Source organism: Perissodus microlepis, chromosome 13 (genome assembly GCF_051167445.1).
Source record: "Perissodus microlepis isolate ML-2025 ecotype Zambia chromosome 13, ASM5116744v1, whole genome shotgun sequence".
Lineage (NCBI taxonomy): Eukaryota > Metazoa > Chordata > Actinopteri > Cichliformes > Cichlidae > Perissodus > Perissodus microlepis.
In genome coordinates, this window is record NC_140473.1 from 5,396,517 (window position 1) to 5,417,022 (window position 20,506).

General features: G+C 42.7%; 1 protein-coding gene across 4 annotated transcripts in view; it reads right to left on the reverse strand.

Annotated features, from left to right (window-relative positions):
- thada (THADA armadillo repeat containing) overlaps positions 1 to 20,506 on the reverse strand; it is a 116,341-nt gene that overhangs the window by 83,157 nt on the left and 12,678 nt on the right. For all 4 annotated transcript variants that reach the window (XR_014801905.1, XM_084947770.1, XM_084947769.1 and 1 more), the window contains 5 exons: positions 10,638 to 10,747; positions 6,780 to 6,912; positions 4,641 to 4,763; positions 4,344 to 4,466; positions 4,069 to 4,160 (listed from right to left, as the gene is read on the reverse strand). Coding sequence is in view for 3 of the 4 variants with exons in the window: in XM_084947770.1 (XP_084803896.1) it covers positions 4,069 to 4,160; positions 4,344 to 4,466; positions 4,641 to 4,763; positions 6,780 to 6,912; positions 10,638 to 10,747 (581 nt within the window). In the remaining variant the exon portion in view is untranslated. The remainder of the gene's footprint in view (positions 1 to 4,068; positions 4,161 to 4,343; positions 4,467 to 4,640; positions 4,764 to 6,779; positions 6,913 to 10,637; positions 10,748 to 20,506) is intronic.

The following is a 20,506-nucleotide window of genomic DNA, read 5'->3' on the forward strand; positions in this document are numbered from 1 at the left end:
AAATTTTAAATTTGCTTCTTGTTCTGATGAAGACGGTGCCTCAGAATGACCTTTCTGGCCATTTATAGGAGCGAGAACCACTGAACTAAAATAACTGTCACGTAGCTGCAGCCATCATCAGGTTGACCAGCTACAATAGCACAACAGTGTTTGCGCAATGATACATCAGCGGTTACGCACTAGCTCCACACATCCGCCTATAAAAAAAATACATAATTTAAATATAGCTTGCCTAATAGGTAGTTTCCTTTTGCAACTCTGCACAACTTCCCATTCTGATCGTTTGCACTTATATATTTGCAGCGCATTCAGTGAGCGTAGATGGGGAAAAGAGGATGAAATCTACCGAGAAGGGTCATTTGTGAACAAATCTATTTGTAGGTGGGGCCAAAAATGGAGTTTTCCAAGGAAAGTTTCCCACAGCGAAGTGGCACAAAACACAGTTGGGGTCATTCGTGGTGAATCCTCTCCCTCAGAGAGAAAAACGAGCGTGCGCCGATCGATCGCACTTCTGCCTTAAGTTTCGATCAGAACAGGCTCTTTGAAAACTGCTGTTTGGTCTCTGAGTTAGTTTGAAGGATGAACAGATTTAAGATCAGATTTGGTTTTTGATTTTTTAGGGGAAGTCGTAGCATTTTGCTCCTTAAGCCCATTTTTCTGATAACATATCAAATATAAATACTACAGCACAAGCAAATCAAACTGTGCTGCTGAAGTTTAAAGTGAGAAAAAACCTGACACTTATCTTGATCCCAGAGCATTCCCAGTATCTTAACACCCGGGTTAGCACACACTGAATAGATCCCAGGTTCCTTTTTCCACTGCTATTCCAGAGCTTGTTACAACTGGTAGGTTTTTTTGTTGCTTGGAGTGCAGAGAACAATCTTTGCTCTGTCAGTTTTGTTTATGCTCACGTTTATCTCAACAAACTGTATCGGATCAGCATCACTGTGCGGTCAGTGAGAGGCGAGAGGGCCCAGAGTCTGGAGCTTAGTGGAACGGCGATCGGCAAGCAAACGACGCGCCTGAATGTGAGCAACTTCGGAAAATACACAGCTGAAATTCCCACACACCCCGAAATGCTCAGCCCTTTTAAACACACAAATACACATAATGATACAAATAAACTGGTTTGTGTGAGAAAGAGAGATGCGTTTATGCTCCGGCTTCAGTCGACCAAGACACACACACACACACACACACACACACACACATCCGAATATTAGACTGGACAAGCTGTCACAATACATTTTCTGCTGCCACACTTCACAACCATAAAATCACGGTAATAACACAGAACAGACTTTGGAAAACACTCAAATTCTCAGAGACACAATTATAAATGAGACGCAGCTTTCTGGTGCTCACACGCACAGCTCCATCCAGTGTGACCCGCGCGTATTATGACTAACATGCTGCAAGAAGAGAAAAATAATCAGAGACCAAGAACACTAAAACACAAACATGTACCTCTTAAAGTCAAATGAAAGATTCAGGGTTCAAAAGCTAATTCTCTTCACCATCACTTAATATGTTATTAACTGTAGCACGCTCACACTCCCACAGGCACATAAAAATAACTCCCTGCATTAATAACGAGAATAAACAGATAAGGAGGAAGTGACTAACAGAGAGCTATGCAGAGGGCTCGACAACAGACTGAAAACACAAGTAAAAGCAGACAAGATAAAGTGCAGCATTGTTGGCTTGGTTAACGTTCAGCGGGCTTCAGTAAGGCAGACAGTGGAAACACAGCACAGGGAACCAGACTGAGCACGACCCAAAACCCTGGGAAACTTTACCCCAGATTATACACGCAGTAACAAATCTCTTCTGAGCTGAATATAGACCCTGAACATAAGTGTCACACAGGCAGCCAAACAGTACATGCACATTATTACCATGTTTGTTTTAATGTGCTCGGAATATTAGACGGATCACTGTATCAGTTTCACCGGAGGAAAATAAGCTATCAGTTATGTGAGGGATTTATATATTATGGTTACAAGTTGTGCAAGGCCACTCTGCAGGGTTAGGGTAAGGGCAGTGAAGTAACGCTTAACAAGACGCAGAATCTACAGTCGGGCCAACAGCTCTGTGGTTCTGACAGGATGCTAATATTCTTGTGCTGACAGGCTGATTTTATACAATGTTTTTATTCACAAAAACAAAGCACATAAAGAACAAAGTGGGAGCTGGGATGCAGAGAGCCTAGCAGTGCTCCCATCATTAGTGAGTGGTCTTATCAGCTTTCACCCCGTAATTACCACTGAAAAGGTTGAAAACCAACCTTCACACCAGCCAGATATTCTGCAGCCGTACAGCTTTACAGCAATACATCGAGCTGGCAGCCAGAGGAGTCGAGTCCCCTCGAGTTGTGCCTCCTATCAGGCAACCTGTTCAACTGCCTTGCGATCAAAGGTCGTGAGTGTGCAGCACATCCAAGATCTGGGCAACCAGAGAGCTCCTCACGAACTCCTCTGAACACCAAAGTATTCTAGAGGGAGGCCATCTGCGTGACAGTTCAAGCTGTACAGGACAACCTCAGAGGTTTGTGTTACGCAGCACTTATTAGCAGGTATCTGTGCGCGCTGTGAGAGTCAGAGACAAAATGGAAGATCACAAACCAACTATCCAGTTATTCTGCGCTCGAGTTACAAACAACAGATTATAAAACATACTTAGAAAGAATACTCGATAAGCACAGGCTATAATTTTTAATTTCAAGGTTTCCAAACACTTGGATGGTGGTTTGACAAGGCTTTGGGAGCCTGTTAGAATTTAAGACTCTTTCTGAAACCTCAGGAACAATCCACAATCTTTCAAACAATCTCTGACAGCAGAGCTGATAACCTTCCAGCTAAAATAACGAACAGATACGTTTGTCATTTACACAAGCCAAAACCCATTCTGGGTGATGGTTGTAGATCAGCACATAAATATATCATCGTATCCAACACTCAGCATCTGACAGCTCTTCATCACCTGCGCTGTTGGGACTGCAAGTCTAAACATTACCGTCTTACTGCTTTTAAAGACAAAGTCTTCTTAAACGCCAGGTCTGAAACCAGGATTTATTTCAGCTCTGCTTAGTTTTATTTATTCTAGAGCAGTTCACAACAAAAAATGGGTTTATAAGTTAGATCCTACAATATTAAAGAAAGGACAGACATGATCAGCACTTGGTGACAGTGGAGAGGAAGAACTGCCTTTTGATTTAAAAAAAAAAAACAAAACAAAAAAAAAAACCCTCCAGCTGGAACACTCAGAAAAACAAACTCCTGCCAACACTGGCTGGTGCTGAGAGAAAAAATGTGATCGAGCTCTTAAATTTTTAATAATTCAAGTTTCATAAAACAAGTTTCAGATTTAGTGATTCCATTCTCTCCGTTTTTAATCATCAGCCACTCTGTTCTCTATGTAAGAAACATAAAAGCAACCCAAGGTGCAAAAAGTGCCTTTGTTATGTTGTTGACCTCATCTGGGAAGCCTCAATTACTTTTCATATTATATCAGTAACAGTAATTTAGTTGCAGATTACATTTCCAAGCAAGACTTCCCCTATTCTGTGCTTCCCATGTCATTTCCTTGTTGATATTCCAGGAACAGAGGAAAACCTGCATCCTGCAGTCAGGAAGCCTGAGCAGAGTGAAAAACTGCCCTTCAGCCTGGGTGGTGTTACAACAGCACCCCTTTGTGGTTATATGGTAACATAACCAGTGTTTAACTGGGCCTTTTTTATTATCTTGGCTTTAAGAACATGTAATGAGTGTTTGATTGTTGCTGTTGTTGTAGTACAAATATGGATTAATTACATTCAATGAACTGCAAATTTTGATTTAGATTTCTCATTTTATGTCTGTTGAATTATGTGATTTTTTTGTTTGTTTGTTTGTTTGTTTGTTTTAAGGCAAATAATGCTCAATATTAAACAAGAGCTACATTTCTTTGCTGGTAAGAGCTTTTTTAAACTAGTATTTGTGACTTTCTTGACCTTATACGCACTGATGCACACAGCTTGAAACTTGAACGGGGTAGGTGAGTTCAAGAGAGGCACGAGAAGCAAACCTGTTCTTTTTCGAGTGTTCGTCCTTCCCTTTCTTCACGCCAAAAATCCTTGTGATCAGAGTGCTGAAAAGAAGAGTAGAGGAGTTCCTCACCTGGGAAACAAAACAAATGGAGGTTAAGAAATTGGAATACGAAGAGAGAGAAAATATAAAAGCCAATTATCACCATGGGTTAGTGAGTAACCGCCGATCAACTATGCACTCCAAACGTTGGTTTGTTGTGATGTTCAGATTACAATAAATCGAGGTAAAAAAAAACAGGAAGTAAAGACTCACTGCCCAGACAGGAGAGGTGAAGCCCAGCACTGCAGCCTGCATCCCTTCTGAGACGAAAGGAACAATGTTTTCCCCCAGACGAGTGTCCCTGTACAGAGCTCTGAGGATGTTCAGAGCGTGGACCTGTGAGCCACAGATAAAATTCAACCTTGAATACAGTGTCAGAAACATTAAGGCGATTATAAAAATGTCCCTTTGTGCTTTTACAAATAATTGTGTTCAGGAAATCTCACTTCCTGATCTGTGAGGCTAGATCTGACTAGAATTATGATTAATGAAGCTGCTAGGTGGCGAAACCTGAGGCACGGTGGAGGTGTCAGTGGTCTTGTCAGCAGAAGGCATGGCCAAAGCAATCAGCTCTCTCATGGTCATCTTCAACAGGCTGCAGCTGGACGACTTGGGCTCAGAGGAGAGCAGAGCCTGGGCAAGGGGAGAAAAAAAACAGATAATGCTACTGTTCCCATCTTTTGTTTGTGAGGGGCAGCCAATCAGAAGACTTATAGGGAGCTAAACCTGCTTTATTTCCAACTGAGGATGAAGTGAGGGGCTACAAAGACCTCGCATGAGATAAATAAGCATTATTTTTGAACTGTGAGGCTTGCAAAGCCATTTTAGTTCAAGAATAAAACAACAGACATATCCTATTTTAAAGACCTCGCCCATAATGATTTTCTGTTTTTACTGATGAGCCTTTTCAAGAACCAATCACATGATGACATCAGGTGTGATATCCTGTGGGAGTGCTGGTACACTGCAAATAGCCCCTTTGCAGCTACTGCATCCATCTACTAAATAGTCTATGCTTCACGGTTTTATCGTGGCCCGCTAAACTGAGCCACATTTATATGGTAATAACAAAAAATACATTCATAAAATCCCATAAGTTAGTCTGTTCTGACAGGCTGACTGAACGAGATCATTTGTATGAGCTCGGAGTGGGAGATGGGAATGTGGGAGTGTGTGTGGAGGTGACAGCACTATGCTGTGTGAGAAAGAAGTCATCTCTGCTGGAGCTAATGCGAGCCAGATGTGTCTGACCTACCTGGCTTATGGTAAAGACTTAGACCTTGAAGGATAAGATGGAGAGGGTGGGGGTGGGGCATATCTGGCTCTTATGAACTCTGAGGTTAGAAGCAGAGGAAGCCAAGAGGAAAAGGAGGGCTAGCCTGGTTCCTATGAACTAGTCAGGACCAGCATGAGCCAGCCTTCCCGGATCTGACTCCATGTCTGTCTAGGAATGTGGTCTGGAGTTCTGCCAAAGTGGCAACTTCTTCTTCTCAGACTTCCTCTGCTTCATTCACCATCATCTTATCTTCTCCGTCTCTCTTCATCCTCAGTTTTAATCACCCAGCCTACTTGTCAGGCTCTGTCCTGTTAAAGCTCTTCTGTTATGCTACTATTCATCACAGATAATGCTTAGAAAGTCTTAAAAAACAAAAAGAAAAGAAACAGGATCAGGAAGACATCAGAGACCTTAAAAGTCAATTTCAGAAAGTCGGTTAAGACTTTTGAAACACTGAAATTAATTTAAGACTAATGTGAAGCATCCCGTTCGATCAAGCTACGAGGCGCACGTGCCTCACACACACGAAAACACGAGAGTCAGTGACATCACCGACGCGGCTGTCTGACCAAAACCACAAAAGAAGAGTAAGCCGCTTCAAAATGACTGCTGATAAAATCCCCTCAGTCACGTCTAGTTTCGATATTAGGAATCAAAGGAAGTGAAGACGCGAGCTGAGACTAAATAAGAGTCAGAGACTAACACAGTGTTAGTAATTTGTGGGACTACTGACGGGAGGGACAACCAGAGAGTGAGTGTGTGTGTGTGTGTGTGTGGTACGTGAGGGGAAAAAAAAAGATGGCTAGATTAGGAAACGGAGTGTTCTTCCAGCACGAGTGCTTCACCGGTATGCCAAGAACTGCTTATTGCGCTACTTTTGGGAGTAAACAGGAACAAAAACACACAGGGTTTCTATTGCAAAACCCTAATTTTGACCAAATGGTTACTGCTTATGGTCCTCGTTTCGTCTTCGGGATGACCGCTGCAGTTGGCAGTGACACATTTCTATTTGCAAAATAAATATTTTTTTTTTTTTTTGAATCTGGAAGTTTTGTCAGATGAAGCAAGAGAAGCAATCAGCTGCAACAAAGGGTCACTGTGTCCTGAGAGAGTTATACTCATGAAGAAATTGGTGTGACCACCGACATGACCACCACTCTACCGCACACTCTGCAGCAGCTAAGTCACAGGAATGTGATGTTTACTGACAAGCCTGTGGTTTCTGAAGTGTCGGAAATTTAAACATTAGGCTCTTGCCAACACTTAGAGTCAATAGCAAGTCCAGCAACAAATCTGAAACCTTACAAGCACCCTTTGCATCATCTTTTAGCCCATTTGTTCTGTTTATATCTTTAAAAATATTGCTTACACACCTGGATGTAGAAAGGTATTCCAGCACTTCGTCGCGTGGCGCACAGCTTAGATGATGGGTCGCTGGATTTGACCTCTTCCAGAACCTGAGAAAGCCAGCGAGCAGGAAGCTGCTGCAGGGCCTCGCTTCCGCTCCTTATACACAAACACACACAAAACAATGACATGGACGTAAGCAACAAAGACTGAAATCTTTTAAGTTTCCCTGTGCACTGTAGTCCACACATGAGTAAAGTCATACTCATCATTTTCCATATACACAAAACCAAAACAGGCCACTCTCATCAAACCTGGATACATGTTCGCATGTTAAAAACCCCGCTGACAATCAGACAGACCCCACAGTAGGTTTTGGGGTTTTTGTTTCAAGTGCCAAAAAACTGCAGTTTCAAATTGATCATCTATGAAGCAGCTCTGGTGGACACACACTGATCTGTTACTTCTGTAACAAACAGCTGTTTAACAAAAGCCAAATAAGCAGAGAGGGCAAATTAAAACAATGACATTTGTGGGAAAGAGTAAAGATGTAGTACTGATGCATAATACAGCCTCACAGCGAGGGCACAAACATCATCATGCAGTGAATGCGTACTGAAATCCAGTTTTCTCTTTCAGAGTACTTGTATCCAGATGTTCCTTCCCAGTATACTGCTGGTATTAAAGTACTCAATATAAAAAATATGTATAAAAACAGCCACATGTTGAACAGAGCAGTACACAGCACTTGTTGCAAATAAGAGTGAACACAGACACTGAAACAGTTTGCTAAAATAACCGGCTAGCTGAGCCAGCAAGCTAACAGATACTTTCTTTTTAAACGCAGGTAGCTGCAAATAATCAATAAACAGTTAAAGTAAAAGGTTTTGAATAAATGTTAAAATATATAACTCAAAATATACACTGGTGAATAGTTAGCTAAATTATTGACAAAGTAAAAAAGCAATGAATAAATATTCAAATAGTATCTCAAAAATGTTAATGGTGAAAACAGCTAAAAGGAGGAAAATGGTCACAAGTGTTAGCGTAAGTGGCTTTGTCAGTAATAGATAAACAGCTAAAATGCAAAATAAAATTGGTGCAATAAAATTGTATAAGTGAGAAATACAGTCCCAATCAAAAGTTTAAGACAACGTGACAAATGGCAAAAAAAATAAAAAATAAAAAATCATATAATAAATCACGAGGGACGCTCTCTGCAACATCTGGACAGAGCCAGTGGCTGTTTGACGCCCCTGCACCTCCTGAAGCTCCGTTGTTCCACTGGAGGAAAAAGCACCCCAGACCATTGTGGCGCCGCCTCCACTGTGACGTGTAGAAAAATCTCAGGTGGGATCTGCTTGTCATGTCAGTAACGTTGGAAACCATCAGGACCAATAAGGTTACATTTTTTCTCATCAGAGAAGAAAACTTTCTTCCACCTTTCAATTTCAATTTCAGTGACAGTGATCCCAAACAAACACACCAACAACCAACACCAATTAAGCACTGGCCTCTCCCCTCAACATGTGTGGGACCATCTTTACAGACAATGGGCCAAATGGCAGCCAACGTCCAAAGAAGAGCTTTGGATGTCCTTCAAAAAGCCTGCAGAACTACTCCTGAAGACTTCTTAAAGAAATGACAAGAAAGTTTGCCTAAGAGAGTTCAGGTGTGCTGAAAAGTAAAGTTGGTCATGCCAAATATTGACTTTCAAGCTTGTTATAACTGTACAAATGGTGTTTTTGCCTTATATACTGTATTTGCATGCATCTATATGGCCCTTCAATAAAGGGCTGCAAATATTATTATGAGAGATGGTCTCAAGACTGTCTGAGGAGCTTGGAAAGAAAGCTACTGAAAGACATGACTATTAAGACATGACATTCAACATGAACTGACATTAACTATATTTGTTTTACCGCAAAATTACGCTGTTATTAGTAGAACAACATTAAGTTTCTCCACTTCTGTTACAAACACAGCTTTTTATGGGACTCATTTATTTGTGCCTTTTGCACGAACGGTGGTGTTGATTAAGGGGTAAATGAGTTCATCTGACGGCACTGCTGGGGGCATGTCTCAGGACAAAAATGGAAACCACAGCTATAAACAACTGCAGATAGAAATTCACTTGTATAACCAAAGAATTTAGTCAAAAAGAAACAGAAAGGAGAAAGTGAAGATAAACGGAAAGAGTGAATGAAAGAGAAAACTGAGAAGAATGGAGAGAGAGACAAAGAGACAGAGTGAAAGAGTGCAAACACAGTGGAACACACCAAAGCCAGATCCCGAGGCAGAGCATCAAAAGGCTGCGGTTAAGCACCCCGCAATCAACACCCCATAACCCAGCACACGGCCTGCATACCATCCACACATTGCTCTTTCCCTCATGGAAACACACACTCGCATCCACACAAGCCAGCGGCAGGACGCACACACTCCCCGGTACTCCTACACACGACCGCTAAAATGTTACACAACGCACAGAGAGCCTGGTTTCTACACAAGAACAAAACAAGTGAGTTTTGTTTTAACTGCTCAGCACTGGGTGGTTCAAAGTCAACACTGCTGTGACGGTTTTGTGGCTGGTGACCCGCCGCAGGGCTAAAGACGTTTTCCACAACCCACCATTGAGGAAAACTGGGAGGTACATGAAAGTGAGAAATTCTTTCATGTCGTTTAGAATTAAAACAAATATTTTCTTCCTCCTCGGGAGAATAATAGAGAGATTATTTCTATGAATAGCACAGGTGATGAGGACTTTGGCGTCATATGTCACTCCAGCCAAGTTTAATGCTGCCCCTGGGAGCACACTGGCACTGAGGCCAAACCAGGCTATCGCTCTTCACTGAGCAATTTAAGCGCAGGAAAACTGTCATTTTCTTTTCTCATACTGCAAAGAAGTGTTTTGCAAAATGCTGGTTTTCAAAGAAAAAGTTTGAAAATGTTATGAGCTATGAGTTTCACTTTTCTGTTTTTGTCTGAGATCGATTAATCTTTCAGTCTATAAGTTGTAGTTACCATTTCAAGAATTTGCAAGCTGAAGCTGAGATGTTTTTGTTTGATGTAGGACTTCAGGACCTCCTTTATCATATTTTCTGTTTCATAAGGGACCGAATCTTTTCCTGCAGTTTTGTTACGTGCAGAACGTTTTGCTGAAATGAGCAAAGACTTCCCTGACGTTGTCTGGATTGCAGCGTACTTTGCTCAAAAACCCATCCATGTCCCTGGTGCCTTTACACGTCTACAAATTACCCACACCGTGTGCACAAATGGGGACATGCAGTTTAGTAGGGTTAGGTTAACTGATGATTCTAAATTGGCTACAGATGTGACAGAGTGGCGACCTGTCCAGGGTCATGTCCCGCCTCTCACCCTACACCAGCTGGGATAGGCTTGATTAGGTAACCCAAAGAAAATGGACGGATGGATGGGCACTCATACACCCCAAAACATCACAGATGTCTCTCCAAGATTTTCATGCTGTCCATGATTTAATGTGTTTGACCATTAAAGGGTATTTAACAGTCTGACTCCACTTTAAAGGAGCTGCATGTTTCTTTTAATGAGATCGTCAGAGGCTTGCATGTTCGCCCTGTGCCAGCGTGGGTTTTCTCTGTCACCAGCAGTTCAGTTCTTTCACACCCATGCCTTTCTGCTGGCCATCCAGAGGGCACCAGATTAGAAATAAATCCAATTATCCAGCCTTGATTTATTTAGAGTGGATTATATCTGAAGAACATTACTGAGTGGGCTTGCCTACTGCTAATTACAAGGCACAGGGACACTCACTGTCGTGATGGAAGCTAATGCCCATGGCCGTCCAACAGTATCACCTTTCAGTCCCTTTATGCTGAATGTGAACACAGTCACATACGCACCTGCACAACATGTCTGTGAGGCGTACAAAGCCCACATAAGCCAGTTCGAAGGCGCCACGATGACGGGACTGCAGGAGCTGCTGACGGAAGTACAGGCCTACCCCCTCCACCTGTAACACACAGAGAGAGAAAGAAAGGAGATCAGCAGCTGAACTGTAAGAGGTGAACTGTGTGGCTGTGTGTGTTCACATAACTTTCCTCCTGCTGCACTCTCCAACTGAAGTCAATTATGCCAGTTTCAAAGGGTCAAAATGAAATAAGTCATGCTATATGCACCCAGTGATGCAACCTTAACAAGGCCAGGCCACGAGCTAGTGCAGCAGATCCTGTTTTCTCAACTGGAGGCCTGCAGGGCCAAGATTTGCCTTCATGTTCAACAATCATACAGTAGCAGCGCTAGCTTTTAATCACAGGTCTATATGGAAAAGACCTGGAAGCAGGGTTGTTACACTTTGGTTCACAAAACAACTGTTGTGTCAATGTGGGATGTTGTGACATTATCCAGAATATTCCGACTTGTAGATGTGTTGCTTTCATCTTTGGCTACATGTCTGTCTATGGAAGGCTTTAACAATATACAGCACCAACAGAAGAAATGCAAAGTAACCATGGATTTCACAGGAGCAGGTTCTATTCATTATAATACTTGCAATTTGAGCGCTTTTGTATTCATTTTAGTACTTGAAGGGAAAAATGTACTTGTAGGATATTTTGATGTACTTGTAAAAATATGTAACGTCACATTGATTCAAGTCCGCTTCAAACGCATTCATATTACTCAAAACTGGATGAACAGTTTGAAGATTTGACATCTGAGAGTGGAATTAACTGATGAGTCGGATGTCAAAGCGTAACTTAAAGAGAAAACACATTTATTGAAAAGAAAAAAAAAAGCTGTTGGTCAACTTATTGCAAACAGATTCACCAAGTGGCTCGCTGTAGTTGGAGGTTCCCACAGTGACGGTGTCATGTTAGTTCTAGTGTGCTACGTTTTAACTTTCATTGAAACAATGAAGCATTTAGATCTGAGTGAATCCACCACAGTGGACTTTCTCTTTGTCAGTGCATGAATCACCCTTTAAAGTCGAGCAATTATGTCTAAATACATCCAATAAACTCAATACAATTTCAAAACAATTACCCACCCACCACACTCCACCCTTGAAAATGACACAATTCCACTCGTGGCTCATTGAATGGTGGTAAAATGAACCATTTGGATAACCAGCTTGGTCATTTAGACAATTACTCAGAGCCTCGCAGCTTCCAGCTGAAGGAAAAAAGCAGCATGGTGTACAAAAGATGGTTCTTCACTACATTACCTAATCCCACTTTAGACTTTCCTCTGCTTGGCAAAGCTGCAACACTGGCTGCACTCTTGTTTTAGAGACACCACTTAGTTTTCAGCCAGGGAGCACTCTGCTCGTCAAGCGTGAGAGCGGCATGTCAGTAGCGTGACAAGTGTGTTCAAATAAGGATGCTGAGACATCCACATAATGGCCACTGTCAGTAAAACCATCCAGTTAGTAATAGTGTTAGCAGCATTATTCTAACTATACACACACACACACACAAGTCAGTGCTGTTCCTGCAGCAGTGTGTAAACTGGCGAGTTTGTTGCAGGTGAGGCGGCAGGGCGAGGCGGACGCAGAGCTCCACGGCCCTGTCATTAAGGCTGTGGTGTCACCGCCACCACAGAGGCAGCCAGGCCCCGACTTAGTCAGGGGTGGCATGGAGGGCACAGGGAGGGGTGGCGAGGACCCAAAGCACAAACATAAAAAAAAAATATAAAAAAAAAAAAAAAAAAAGAAGAAAGAAAATACCCCGTGTAAAAAGAGAAAAAAAAAATCCCAACAGCCCCTTAGGGGATGTTGGGTTAGACACAACATCTAAACTAACACAGACTCAGACCCACACATGAACCAGAAATATGCCAGTCACTGTAAACTTCAGCCACGAGCCCTGATGTCACTGAAGGAAGAGAAAATGATGCATGAAGCTGGTCTGTAAGTGGAAAAACAGCAGGAGACTGCAATGAAACAAAAATGCTGCACGTGAATTAAAACTATGTGCAACATGAAAATCATACAAAGATAATAAATGCGGCAAAGATGAAAGGCTTAGACAGCCCGTTTCTGACCACATGACTGGTCAATAAACTCAACTGACCCTGCAGACCTAAAGTGGACTAACTTGGACACTAAAGTATGGACTGTGTAAACCACAGCCTACCAAGCCCAATGACTTATCACACTGGTGGCCAGAGTGGACTCCCAGGACAGGCCTGACCTCACCGGGGTAAAAATGGCAGCGACAGTCACTGTTAAGATGGTCCCTTGCTGCCGGGGCCCAGACCGCTGCGGTACTGAGCTGGGCCGAGCCGGGCCGCGGCTTCGCCTATTTAAAGCTTCCCTTTCGAAGGTTCCCGTCTGTGTAACTGTTTAAAAAGGGCCGAGCAAGCTTCCTGCGCGGGGCAGGAGGGGGCAAAGGGGGGGTGCACTTTATTTAGATGTCAACTTCCTGTTTGCAGCCTAGCCCGTTTCCCAGAAAAAACTTCCATGTGCGGAGAGAGAAGTTTCCCAAGTCTAATTACATGTATGGCTCGGCCGTGACAGTGACCCAAATAGCTAACTTCTCCCCCGATGGCCCCGGGTTAGACGGCACTCTCACCATGTTTGTTGTTGCTGCTGGCACTGCTCAGTTTCAGTGAATTATTTTTTGTTTTTGTCTTTACTACATGTCTCAGTAAGTCTTCATACCAATCTCCCTCTGGACTCTCTGCTGCTTAAAGGAAGGACTGAAGAGCACGAGCTAATCATTCCTGCAAGACCCCACACATTTAATATAGCACACTATATACTGCACACAATTCTTTATATTAATAACTCTCTACTGCACATCACAATTATTTTTTTTAAATCTCTCATACTTTTCTTCTTTTGAATCTTGTATTTTTCTTTCCATTGCATTTGACACTTTACTAATAACAACGTTCCTTTCACAGGTATTGATACATTTCTATAAAATCTATTATGCTCATTTCCAACTCCATGTTCTTAGACTTTATCTGCTACAACTCTTATTAATATTAATAATAATAATAATAATAATAATAATAATAATAATAATAATAATAATAATAATGGATTGCATTTACATAGCGCTTTTCTAGGCACCCAAAGCTCTTCTTCCTTTTAGCCTGCTTTCTTTTGATTGGCTGTCACTTACAAACAGATGGTCTAAACAACAGGTGGGCGGTGCTTTTGCATTCACAACCACAGCTGCGTGCTTGAGATGACCATATTAATGATATCCTGTTTCACTGACCTACAGATCCATAGTTAAAACAAGTCTGAAAGGGAGTGTGAGAGCAGTCTGCAGCTTCTGGCTCACATAAATACTGCCTTTAAGGACATGTGCAGTAAGAAGGTACAGCAGCAGAAGACCACACTGGGTGGTCTCCTGCTGCTGTAGTTCATCTACATTTAGAGGTGACATGAAGCTCTTTTGTACACCTTGGTTATAAGTCCAATGGGTGATAATTGATTTGCAAAAACAACATGCAAACCATGCTCTCATGCTTTTCAGGGAGAAAGTTCTTCCCATTTGGCAAAGCAGCTAGGAGACTGATGCAGTGATCTGTTTCGTTCTTATTTTATTGTGAAACATACATTTTCTACCATTTTGTCAGAAAAAGCTGTCGATGTGAAATCAGCCATGCTCCATAGGCTGGAATGTTTGCAGTGATTAATTTTATATAACTGCTTACTGCAAATGATGTAACTAACGTTGTATCTCGTACTAACTCGGCAACCATCCAAACATTTCAGTCTGTGTCCAATCAACAAAATATGATGTTGACATTTTCTGCTCAGCACTAGTTTTGCTTGTATTGAACGGAAAATCCATCTGCGCAACAATCAAATGTTGTTTTAATAAAAGAGTTTAAGTTCGCAGCATAATCATTGTGACTTCTACAGTACATATCTGACAAGATTAGGAAAAGCAAAAAGTTGACAATCAGTGGTTTTATTCCTTGGTACAGTATTTAGTCAGCCACCAATTGTGCAAAGATGAGAGAGGCCTGTAAGTTTTATCATAGCTTTACCTCAACTATGAAAGACAAAATGAGAAAAAACAAAATCCAGAAAAATCACATTGTCTGATTTTTAAAGAATTTAATTGCAAATTATGGTGGAAAATAAGTATTTGGTCACCTACAAACAAGCAAGATTTCTGGCTCTCGCAGACCTGTAACTTCTTCTGTAAGATGCTCCTCTGTCCTCCACTCGTCACCTGTATTAATGGCACCTGTTTGAACTCGTTATCAGTATAAAAGACACCTGTCCACAACCTCAAACAGTCACACTCCACTACGGCCAAGACCAAAGAGCTGTCAAAGGACACCAGAAACAAAATTGTAGACCTGCACCAGGCTGGGAAGACTGAATCTGCAATAGTTAAGCAGCGTGGTGTGAAGAAATCAACTGTGGAAGCAATTAGAAGACATATAAGACCACTGATAATCTCCCTCAATGTGGGGCTCCACGCAAGATCTCACCCCATGGGGTCAAAATGATCACAAGAACGGTGAGCAAAAGTCTCAGAACCACACGGGGGGACCTACTGAATGACCTGCAGAGAGCTGGGACCAAAGTAACTAAGGCTACCATCAGTAACACACTACGCCGCCAGGCCAGACGTGTCCCCATGCTTAAGCCAGTACTTGTCCAGGCCTGTCTGAAGTTTGCTAGAGAGGATCGCTGTTGTTAGAATGTATTTAATATTACTTTCTACAGCAGGATCCTTTTCTGACCGGCGCAGGATGATCCAGAAGAGGATTGGGAGAATGCCAGATGGTCAGATGAAACCAAAACAGAAAATTGGGGTAAAAGCTCCACTTGTTGTATTTGGAGGAGAAATAATGCTGAGTTGCATCCAAAGAACACAATACCTACTGTGAAGCATGGGGGTGGTTTGCGGCTGTTTTTCTGCAAAGGGACCAAGACGACTGATCTGTGTAGAGCAAAGAATGAATGGAGCCATGTATCGTGAGATTTTGAATGAAAACCTCTTTCCATCAGCAAGGGCATTGAAGATGAAACGTGGCTGGATCTTTCAGCATGACAATGATCCCAAACACACCGCCCGGGTAATGAAGGAGTGGCTTCATAAGAAGCATTTCAAGGTCCTGGAGTGGCCTAGCCAGTCTCCAGATCTCAACCCCATAGGATAAATCTTTGGAGGGAGTTGAAATTCTTTGGGCTGGGCAACACAAACATCACTGTTCTAGAGGAGATCTGCATGGAGGAATGGGCCAAAATACCAGCAACAGTGTGTGAAGACAGAAAACATTTGACCTCTGTCATTGCCAACAAAGGGTATATAACAAAGTATTGAGATGAACTTTTGTTATTGACCAAATACTTATTTTCCACAATAATTTGCAAAATAATTCTTTAAAAACCAGACAATATGGTTTCTCTGGATTTTTTTTCTTCTCATTTTGTCTCTCATAGTTGAGGTATAGCTATGATGAAAATTACAGGACTCATCTTTTTAAGCAGGAGAACTTGCACAACTGGTGGCTGACTAAATACTGTTTTGCCCCACTGTAAGCAAGCTTGTGGGATCTCTTCCTGTCCCTTTGTTAAAGTGTAGTCCATATTCATTCTTTAGGAAGCCCTAAAATGAAACTCAGGACCCCACACCACCTTTGACAGGTAAAGGTGGTTTTAAAGCGTATATTTTTATTCCATTGTGGGAAACTCTGTGGAGGAACTCTTTTATTTTTAGAACTTAGACTTTCAAATAAAGCATTGCAAAGTAAATATTATGTACAAGAGAGCAAATATATGGAGATGTCAGACAATGCATTCAGTGTGTGTGTGTGTGTGAGACTGCGCGTGCATGCCTCTCTGCCTGTCTAAGGATGTGGGTGTGTTTCCCTGTCAGACGCAGAGCAGGCCAAACACATGGTCTGCCTCCTCTTTGTAACCAGTGCTCTGAGCTCCCAGCTATGCCAAATATGCTGTCAAACTCCAGCTGACCAGCTACTTCGGTGGTCTGTGTCAAACACACACACACATCTCTTATTGCAAACTTTCAGGTGTTGTAGATTTAATTTTGAATGGATAAGGATGACATTCAAGTCTACACTCGATTTTTTTAACATAAAAAAAAAAAAATCTGGACTCTTTCATTTACACAAGCATTCAAACCCTTAGATGTTGCTGTTGTAGTCGGGCATGTCCTGTTTGCTTTCATAACGTGACTGGGGGCCACATGTGACAAGCTCAACTGATTACACATAGTTTAGAAAAGGGTGAATTGTGTGTGTATACAAACTCACCAGTTCACACTGCATATTAGGACACCTATGATAAAAAATAGCCATAAATCAGGGTAAATGTACCAAACTACCAGCGTTTCGGCTAAAGTTGCCTCCCTAACCAAAGCGGTGAATGGTGAATAGGCGATTTTTCAAAAATCAGCTGTAGTGGTTTTTGACTTGGCCCGTTTCTCCTTTTTAGGTCTGATGGTAAATAACATGTTCTTCTATTTCAGCTGTATAAGGCTGATTGGCAAACAGCTTCTAAATTACATTCACCTTTTGGTATTTTGAAATATATCTTAACACTCAAAATATTAAATAATTTGAAATCTGAGATGGGAAAAAAATGTCAACTTTACAATGTAAAGACTTTCTGAAGTGACTGTACAGAGCAGCAGGACAGCTTCCTAATTTCTTTACTTCTTGCAAACAAAAAACTGAAAAAAAAATGTTTGTCATCCTGAAAAACTCGAGAAAGTTGGAAAGGTCTCAAACTAAACGCTTAAACATAAAAATAAATTGGAAAGGAATTAAAAGAAATTACAGCATCACTGCCAGCTGCTCTTGTTGCCATGGTTTCACCCACAACAACAGTGCAGAGCTGCTAGCCAGGCCAACAAGGATGTCACACAGGATGCTGGTGAGGACCACAGGAGGTGTCGAGCTCACACACGTTTTTGGAAGGAGTTGTGTTTCGGTCACACAAACACTACACACATGCATGTCATCACTGCGGTAGGGCAGCAAGACTTTGTACGCAGAGACTTCAGCAGATCCAACTTCCCAAACCCTTTCACAATCGTCCTACTGTCTGTCAATGTGAACAGATTCACTATCGATGTATACACACACACACACACACACACACACGTACAGTGTGAAACTGATGACAACTGAATGAAGATAAAAGAGCTCAAGTTCAGATTTTCCTTGTCTGCCTGCGCTTGTTAAATAACTGCTTAAATAAGCAGTTATTTCGTTAACTCTGTTTTCCTGGGTCTTTTCACGTGTGTTATGAATAAATCTTCTTTTTTTCGGTACCGGTACCAGTTTTATTTTGTTGTATTTATCCGTGACACCTTAAAGGCCGGTCCGTGAAAATATTGTCGGGCACAAACCGGTCCGTGGCGCAAAAAAGGTTGGGGACCGCTGATCTACACGCTTCTCACATCGCCTAGATTTAAAATCAATGTTACAACAATAAAAAGAAAAACATTGCAGAATCTCACAGAGTTGCGAAAGCATCATGAAGCATATGAATCAGAAAAAAAAGCACAAATAGAACCAAAGTGTGAAATCCACAAGCTGCTTCAGAACACAGTATGCGCCACAGATTGTACGTAATTGTTGGCCAACACTGCTCAAGATGCTGCAGGTTAACCTGCAGTCCAAAACAAGGAAAAACCACCCATTCAGCACATAATAGCCTCTGATCCTTCCTGCTTTCTCTCTCAGTGTAAATACACTGTCAACAAGCAAACACACACTCATTACCCCCTACAAAGACAAACACAGCCTATGTCTGGTACCGTTGTTATTATGGACGCTCACATGCTGAAACACTCAGACAACTATTCCTGTGTGTTTGTTTGTCTGTGTCTGTGTGTGTGTGTGTGTGTGTTGTTGTTTGCAGTGCTCTGTCTTTTCCTGCTGGTGGTGGAAGTGATTTGGAAAGAATGCAGTGGAAAGGGAGAGGCGTCGTGGCCGTTAAACCAGCGGGATTGGGCCTCAAATGAAAGCGCGGTGCTAACGAGGGCGGATGCTAATTGAAGGGCCTCCTGCTGTGGGGGTCTCACACACACACACACACACACACACACACACACACACACACACACACAGCATTCCTTTCTACAGAATTCACAATATACACACATAAACTGTATAACCGTACACTGTTTTCCTTTCTTTCTTTTTTTTGCAAAGAACTCATACTGGGATAGCAGAGTGTAAACAGTTCCCTTTCAGTCGATTCACTCGGTACAACACATAAGTATGGGATATCACGCCCTCGCGTGTCCTGGCTGAAGAAACCTTTATTCACGCCTTTAAAGCAGATGACGTGTGATGACCCGCCTGCCCATATAGCCGCTGTCATCACAGTCATCCCTCAGTTCTTACGCTCTTCACCTCGCTGAGAACACCTCTGCTGAGTTGGGCTAGCTAGCTGTTTGTGCGTTGCCATGGTTACCGGTCCGTTGCCATGGTTGCCGATGCATTGCAATGGCTACCGGTAAGTTGGCATGCGTTTACATGTGTTGCCATGGGTTACCGATGCGTTGCCGTGGGTTACCGGTCCCATGGCAACGCATGTAAACGCATGCCAACGGACCGGTAACCCATGGCAACGCATGTAAAAGCATGCCAACTTACCAGTAACCCATGGCAACGGACCGGTAACCCATGGCAACAGACCGGTAACCCATGGCAACAGACCGGTAACCCATGGCAACGGACAGGTAACCCGTTCCCATGGTTACCGATGCGTTGCCATGGGTTACCGATGCGTTGCCATGGGTTACCGATGCATTGCCATGGGTTACCGGTCCGTTGCCATGGTTAAGGTTTATTTAGCAGCTATATCTGCTTGTCATATTGGCTTTGACGGGGTGACACTTGGTGCACATCCCCTTGCCATACGTTTTCTGAAAGGAGTTCGCCGGCTGAGGCCCGTGCTTAAGTCCAGTGTCCCTGCTTGAGACTTGTCTTTGGTGCTGGAGGCCATTTGTAGCCCCCCGTTTGAACCCATTGAGTCTGTGGATATGATATTTCTTTCATATAAGACTGCATTACTTCTTGCTTTGGCTTCGGCAAAGCAAGTGGGTGACCTTCATGCGCTGTCTGTGCATCCCTCCTGCACACAGTTCTCTCCTGATGGCCACAAGGCCGTATTGCGTCCAAATGCTGCCTATTTTCCCAAGATCATGCCTGCATCTTATAGCTCAATGGAGTTTGAGTTGCTGAGCTTTTGCTCCCCTCCTTTTGCATCTGAGGAGCAGAGGAGGATGCATTCTCTTTGTCCAGTGCATGTGCTACACACCTACATTGAGCGCACTCAGAATGTGCGTTTATGTGACCAGCTGTTTGTCTGCTTCGTTAATCCAAATAGAGGTAGAGCTCTGTCCAAACAGAGGCTGTCCCACTGGATTATAGAAGCTATCTCACTGGTGAGAGCTCATTCCACCAGGGGGATGGCAACCTCATGGACTCTTTTTAAAGGGGTGCCTGTAGCTGATATTTGTATGGCAACTAGTTGGGCATCACCGCACACTTTTGTGCGGTTTTATTGGTTGGACGTTACAGCCCCTTCGGTGGCTCACGCTGTCATTTCTGCTGGGTCTACCACTCACTAAGGATGTGGTGGTCCGATTCCGGTTCGGTGGCTGCTCTGTGGGGCGTGTATATATGTCCCATACTTATCTGTTGTACCGAGTGAATTGACTGAAAGGGAACGAATAGTTATGTCTATAACTTCTGTTCCCTGAAGGATAGGAACGAGTTACAACACAAGGTGGCCCCACTGAGCAGTTTGGCT